At 38.6% G+C, this 7,005-nt stretch overlaps 1 protein-coding gene across 2 annotated transcripts; it reads right to left on the minus strand.

Moving 5' to 3' along the window:
* Positions 1-3,462: 3,462 nt before the first annotated feature.
* Positions 3,463-6,566, minus strand: hpdl (4-hydroxyphenylpyruvate dioxygenase-like; the record flags this gene model as incomplete). 2 transcript variants are annotated; one of them, XM_080834726.1, is made up of 5 exons in its annotated part: positions 3,463-4,403; positions 4,666-4,784; positions 5,028-5,179; positions 5,557-5,723; positions 5,851-6,566. In XM_080834726.1, the coding sequence occupies 5 exons, from the start codon at positions 6,564-6,566 to the stop codon at positions 4,202-4,204; spliced, it is 1,356 nt and encodes a 451-aa protein (XP_080690852.1). In that variant the 3' UTR covers positions 3,463-4,201. The 2 variants fall into 2 exon arrangements, with proteins under 2 accessions (XP_080690852.1, XP_080690851.1); XM_080834725.1 differs by having other exon boundaries at positions 5,557-5,726.
* Positions 6,567-7,005: the final 439 nt, after the last annotated feature.

Below are 7,005 nucleotides of genomic sequence, written 5' to 3' on the forward strand. Positions count from 1 at the left end.
ACATGCACACTTAGCCGAACCATCTCAGTGGCAGGGGAGAACGGAAATAGATATAATATTCGCTAAATAAAATGTACTCCAATACAGACGTTGTCAAACATCCAAACACAAATAACATAAACAAAAATATATTTTGCATTGCACTAACCAAGAAACTATATCTGAAATGCTAAGAGAACAACAAAGTACAACCCTGATGAGTTTGGTATAATCTGTCAGTATAAAAAAGTTTACCAGCACTTAAAGTAAGTGTTTTTCATAGACAGTAGGCTGCATTTCTTGCTGATTGCATATGAATCTGAACATCATTTGAGCACATTAGCACGTATCATCAGTTGTAAACGTTGTAACGCTGTTGTAAACGTTATATTTTTGCTTTGCATTCGGTTCAATAATTAGGAAGTTTCAATTTCCTTTGTGGTTTTCAAGAAAAAATGATATTGGCTACCGGTACAATACGGTGAAAAACTCACAGAAAAAAACATGGGCTAGACAGCAGCTTATGATAAAATAGCTATGTTGAGTTTTAAGAATAATAGGTCTAGTCTTACACCTCAACACCCTGATTCAAAATGTTCCCCTTGCTCTCTGTTTTGAATACGTTGTAGCCTAGGTATACAATTGATGTATATCACAGTCTACTTGACAAGACATCTGTGCAGCCATAGACCTCATCCGCGTTTGTGTGATAATGTTGCATTCATGTTCTGTATATAACTATAGGCTGTTGTTAAATGTGTTGAGACATTCAAAGCTATGGTCTCTCTACCATAAGAATGCAATGATTGATTTCAACTGCCAACATACTCTATAGGTATTACTCCCTCATGTACATAAACATGACTGAGTTTGAGTGTCAATAATGTACCCTACTGGGAGATCATGCAAGAAAGTGCCAGGTTTCACTTCTATTACAACATGCCTGGCTTCTCACTGAGCTGCTCTGGGTGAATTCAGGAGATCATCTTTTAACATACAATTGACTTATGAATTGCAGGGTAACTGTATCAGTGTAAAAGGATGCACTGATATCAGTTACAGCCTAACTGTTACATTACAAAGATGCAAACATATTAGCAGAAGAAACTTGAACGTCCAACTGAGGAGCTGCAAGCAGTATTAAGGAATTATTTTAATACTTCTAATGGCCTAATTCATAACCCTTTTGTCGTCTAAGAAATAATTAAAACTATTAACCGATACGCCTATTAAGTTCTGAGTGTACTGATATTATGCTGTTTTCCTTGTATAACATGTGCATTCATAGTTTGAAATAAGCCCAACTTCATAGATCCAGTGAACTGAAATGCTGAATGACTGACACACACACACACATGCGGGGTGGGGTAAGCATAGCTTGGCCCAGGCCCGACAGCAAGGTTAATCCAAAGGGAGCATCTGCTGCGACTGTAATCTCTCTCGGGGCAGACTGTAGGGGAGGAGGTTCACACTGTCAGTAATTGTCCCATAGATAAGAAGAGGAACAAAAATGGATAGAGGAGTCTCAATTTTTTTGCAAACACACATGGACAAAGTGGTGAGCCAAATGAATGATTAAAGTTTTAACAAAGGATTCATAAAATGTAATTGTCACACAATGCTCATTATCTCTTAATGATAAAGATAGTCTAATAATGTTTCTTGGACCAGAAACAAAATGCTGCTTGTACTGTATGGTCCAGTCAATATATACTGATCAATAGCAATACTGTAACAATCAAGCCATAGGCCCACAGGCAAAACAATATCCAGACACCCCCCCCCCCCCCCCCCTTTGGAAGTGACACTCTCGTCTCTGTTGATGACCGCCAGTAGAACTGATGGGAACAGACAACAAAAACATTATGATATTTGTGATGCCAGGCCCTTGCATCATGGCAATGGCTGTTTGAGACACTGTTTTTATTGTCTGGGTCAGTGGATTTGTTTGCCACTGACAGATACAAATGTGTGCCGATATACAATATACATCTCATGAGACAGAGAACAGCTTTTGTAATTCTGTTTTCCACTATTATCATTAAAAAAAATCTTTTATTGCAGGTCATTTTTATAAGTTAGTGAAATCAATACATTAAAAAAATGCAAACAACCTAACTTGGAACATTGGAATCCTTGCTGTTAAAAGATATGGGACCAGTTAACTGCTGCCCTTAGATATATAAACATAACATTAAGGTACACAATTTATCTTGGTACAAACAAACACATTAATCCAGTATGCCGTCATTGTTCGACTCCTATGAAAGATCTGAGATCCTTACAACATTGCTCTTCCTTTCAGTTGACCTCTCTCACCTCCTCAACCCTCTTCTGGTCTTCATGTTCATGTATTTCATCCACTCTGAATGATCTCACACCAGCATAAGGGCTTTCAATTGATGTTATTTGTTGGTTCCATCTAGTGGGAAGTTGAGACCATTGCATCTTTTATAAGGATGATTCCACAGTTCATAACAGTGAAAACTAGCCTGGTGACACCAGCCTACGTATTTCCGCCTAATGGCCAGGCTAAGTGAAAACCACTGTGTGTGATAAATCACTACTTTATACATAACCAGGGCCAATTAGTGTGGTCTAACAAGTGGGTAGCATAAACATGAATATTTGAGACTAGCAAAACTGGAATAAGTAGACTTTAAAGACAAAACCACCAAGCCATTTTGTTGAAAACAACAAAAGCAAACAAAAATATGCACAACCAATTTATTAATAAGTATCAATCAAAAATGTTGATATTCACATTGATTTATTTGTTTTCAAGTTAGGTTAAGATTAACCTAAGATTAAAATTAAGTGTACACTGATGGAATGAAATAACAAGTGATGCAGCACCACAGTCATTTTTAGAAACTGTATACATTTCAATGAGTATGGAGAAAGTGCAGAATTGCATTTTCTAGAGCAAAATGAACTGTAATTTTTTGGAATGGGCTACTACGCAATTGCTCTAGGGGGCAGCAATGGTTCAGACAGGGCTGGTAACCCCATCACATTCGACAAACCACACAGGTGGCTTGGTGCTTGTATCAAACAAGCCTTGTCCACAATTGAAGCCCGGATAATTCTGCATAGACCATAGAATTACAGACGAGCAGAATTCCATTTCCAGGTCCAAAGATGAACTTCTAGGCTGTGCTATTAGGCATGGTATGGAGTTTAGGGCATCGATCACCTAAATAACAGGCTTTAAGAGAAAGGTCTGGATATTGATCCAACATTTTGAGAAATACATAGGTCAGCTCAGAGTAGAAAATGTTTCTGTCTAATTTGTTTTCATAGGATTGTACAATATGTAGCAAACCTTGCATTTCCTGAGTAAAGATCATAACTTGCATCTTTACAAACTTAAAAGGATCAAAAGTAGCTCACAACAATTTACAGATACAAAATATTTTCAAACACAATCACTCGTAAAACAACATTAATTCACTTGAATCATAGACGAGCAAAGAAAATTGATTGTGTTTTCAGTATTGGATCTGTATTCAACAGGTAAATCCCAGACCCTGCTAGTAAATAGTACTGTTATACAGGGGATCAGTTTCACATCAAAGGCAACTCATCTGGAATCCAAGTGGGGACCCTAGAATTTAACCCATCAATTTTTTGGGGCATAAAAATAAAATAAAAAAATTCAAAGATCAAACATTTTGTTGAGGCTTATTGATTAAGCATTATGTTGATATTACTACAAAACAAAATGTTGACAACCTCTCTTCTGAGACTCAGCGGGACCGCCAAAACTCCTTCTGGGTCTGATTACAAAAGTTCTTGGTGATCTGATAATTTACATGAAGACTTCATTGCATTGCTACTTTACAAATGAGGTATTATTTAAACAACCTTGCATTCAACATATGAATTTATGTTTAGTATAAAACACACAATGTCAACAGAATACAATTATGTTTCCAGTGCATCCAGCATCTTATTGAGAGCTTTAGACAAACAGCATGCAACATGTCTCATATTTAGTAAGAGATTATCTGTTCTTGAAAACAACTACTAAAAAAACTATTACGAACAGACTTGTAACTCTTCTAAAACAGAGGTCACGTTCACATGTGACACCTCACAACATAATGAACTTCTTATCTGTAATATATTCATTTCGAAGGAGTAGGACTGTTTTTCTAAAGTGCCTGTACCTTGTACACATGCAATATTACATTTCAAGATGTAAAATAGCATTGCCATTTTAGCATTTACCTGTCTTCAAAGACACATCAGATTTTAGTTTTTCTGTGTCCTCTTTCTCATTCTCCATATATGCTTGCACTGATCTCCACAAAGCTCTAATATTCCCTTCTCCAAAACCTGTGGCGCCACGACGCTCAATCAGTTCCAGGAAAAAGGTGTCCTCAGCAAAAATGGGCTTGGTGAAGATCTGGAGGAGGCATCTGTTCAAAGAATAAGGGTATGGGATAAGATTTTTTTTTTCTGCAACAGTGGCCTGGACTTGGACTGAATGACATAACAATGCAGAGTATAACATCAGCCTACATGCTGCATAAATCGATAGGCTGTGTGTATAATACACTATTTTTTGTAGAAATGATAAACATACCATGATGAGCTAAAAGAGCTATTTTGTTAAATACACAATTGAAAGGTTTAGGTCAGATTGCTGCTGCCACACGTTTTCTTTTTGTAAAACCATACCGTTCACTTGGTGGCTGAGACATTACTTCCTTGTTCAGGGCTGTGTCCAGAAGGATGCCATGTTTTGACAGCATCTGAGGGTCAAGACCCGCACTCTCTATTTCATGCCGTTTCCCCACCTGCCACAGAGCAAGACATGAGCAATCGTACATACACACACAAATCCACTGCTTCACTTTGTAATTACTTCATAACATACAAATTAAAAATTCACAACATTGAAATAAAACTTATACCATGTCCTGAAGTTTAAATAAAGAAGTGTGAAATATGCACTGGAATTAAAAAGGGTTCACCATCTATTCCAGACCCAACCAGTAACCTCCTTGAGGGAGATGCTAAAACAAACAAATTGAACAAACCTCAGTATAGTATGCAGGGGGAGGGGCAAAGAACTCTACTCCAGCCTGGGCCATGGTTTGTGCTGTTTTCACAATATCTGTTGTGTAGAGACCAATGTGCTGGATGCCCGGACCTCTGTGCTGTTCCAAAAATGTGTCAACTTGGTTCTTCCCTTGAAAAACAAGTTGATATGAAAACAGCTGAAATCAGGCAGACATTCTGACAAATAACTTGACAAACAACCATTATAGACCTACTACGTTGGTGGAACGAACTGCCTAACCCAGAGCAGGGGCGTCCCTCTCAACTCTTCAGAGAGCACCTCCCTTACTAACTGGCACTTCGATTACTGGCACTTGCACTTACAGCAGTAACATTCCTGCACTTCTTTTTTTTCTTTTCTATTTCGTTTTTCTATTTCTTATGTAAAGTATTATGTATTGTTACACTAGGTCTCTAATTGCTCGTAGCTTGACTGTTGTCTCCCTTACATGTCGCTTTGGACAAAAGCGTCTGCTAAATGACTAAATGTAAATGTAACACACATACCTTGTTCTGGTAATGATTCTGCAATAACAAACTTGCAATCTGGCTCCACCCTGTTCTTGGAGGGAAGTTTTATTCCCATTTCGCTGCATTTCCAGTACTCCATTGCAGTAAGGCGAAGTCCAACACCGTCTTGATCTAGGACGTAGCCCTCATTCATATCTTCATTACTGCTTGACGAGACATTAAAACTGATACAGACTTACTCCAATTTGAAATATTTCCCTGTCACACAAACACATGCTCAAGCTCTGGTATTGTTATCATCACAGAGCATGACACTAGAGAGTCTCATACCTGTCAATCAAGAATCTTTGGAAGCCGAAGTGTTTCTCATACCAGCTCATCACCTCAGCGGTATTCCGTCTAGGACAAGCGTAGGTGATGTGGTCGAAATGAGATATTGGACATAGTGAGGCATTTACGCTGCGTAATTCACTGGTGCTGATCAGTTCATCAAACTGTGGCAAGAAAATTCCATGGTACTTCGACCGATCAAGTAGAGTGTGGTAGACATTTCCAACAATAGACTTAACGACGAAGTAGGTAACAAGCCCGTTTTCATCATGCACCTTCTTAGGGGGCACGAGTATTTGACAGCCTTGGTCGCGAAGCGCATTGAATGACCTCTCGACATCTTCTACTTCGAAACAGACGTTGCACACGGTGTCCACGGAATAATTTGGGTAGTGGTCATAGAGAAAGCCAAGTTTGCGTATTTCTGAGGCTGTGTCTCCTAACCTCACACGATTATCGTTAGAATTGTAAAAAGAAGACATGGAAGGCAACTCACGCTGACCGCCACGCTCATTCAACTCATGTCCTACTGGCCTGGTCGTCTCATTTACAAGAAAAACCGCTGACCCTCTCCGAAAAGCATACTGTCCAGTCTTCTCAGTTAACCTAGCTGCAAAGAAATCGAAGTTAAATTTGGACCGAAGGTCATGGACTATTTTATTCACGTTTGTAACATGAAGTGAAATATGGTGCAACCGGCACAAGTGCGCTGCCATTTTCTTGGTGACGCAAAAGGGGGAGTGTCCAGGAGTGTCACAGTAGGTGTGGAAAACTGTTATGAAAACCAAAAGAAAAACTTAACAACACACTTGGAATGAGGTATATGGTTTATACTAGCCCATTTCACAATCTGAAAGCGCTCATGTTAAATGAAAATAGTTTTTTAAAGTATGAGAACAATAACCAACCTTGACACTTTTGTCATCAAATGTACATCCAGGCCTACAAAATGAACCATTTACAGTCTAATGTACAATAACTTAAAGTTCAATTTACAAGACTGCATCGCTCACTGTAATTCAGTCTCTTCAGGGCTTTGCATGCATCTAAACCAATCAGCATTAAATAATAAATTATCCAATCGGTCCCGTCTGCTTAGTCAGATGATACATGACGTTGGAAGTTCTGGCAAGTCGTTCACAGAAGGTTTATTTT

The sequence above is a fragment of the Sprattus sprattus genome (assembly GCF_963457725.1).
Source record: "Sprattus sprattus genome assembly, chromosome: 3".
In the NCBI taxonomy this organism is placed as follows: Eukaryota; Metazoa; Chordata; class Actinopteri; order Clupeiformes; family Clupeidae; genus Sprattus; species Sprattus sprattus.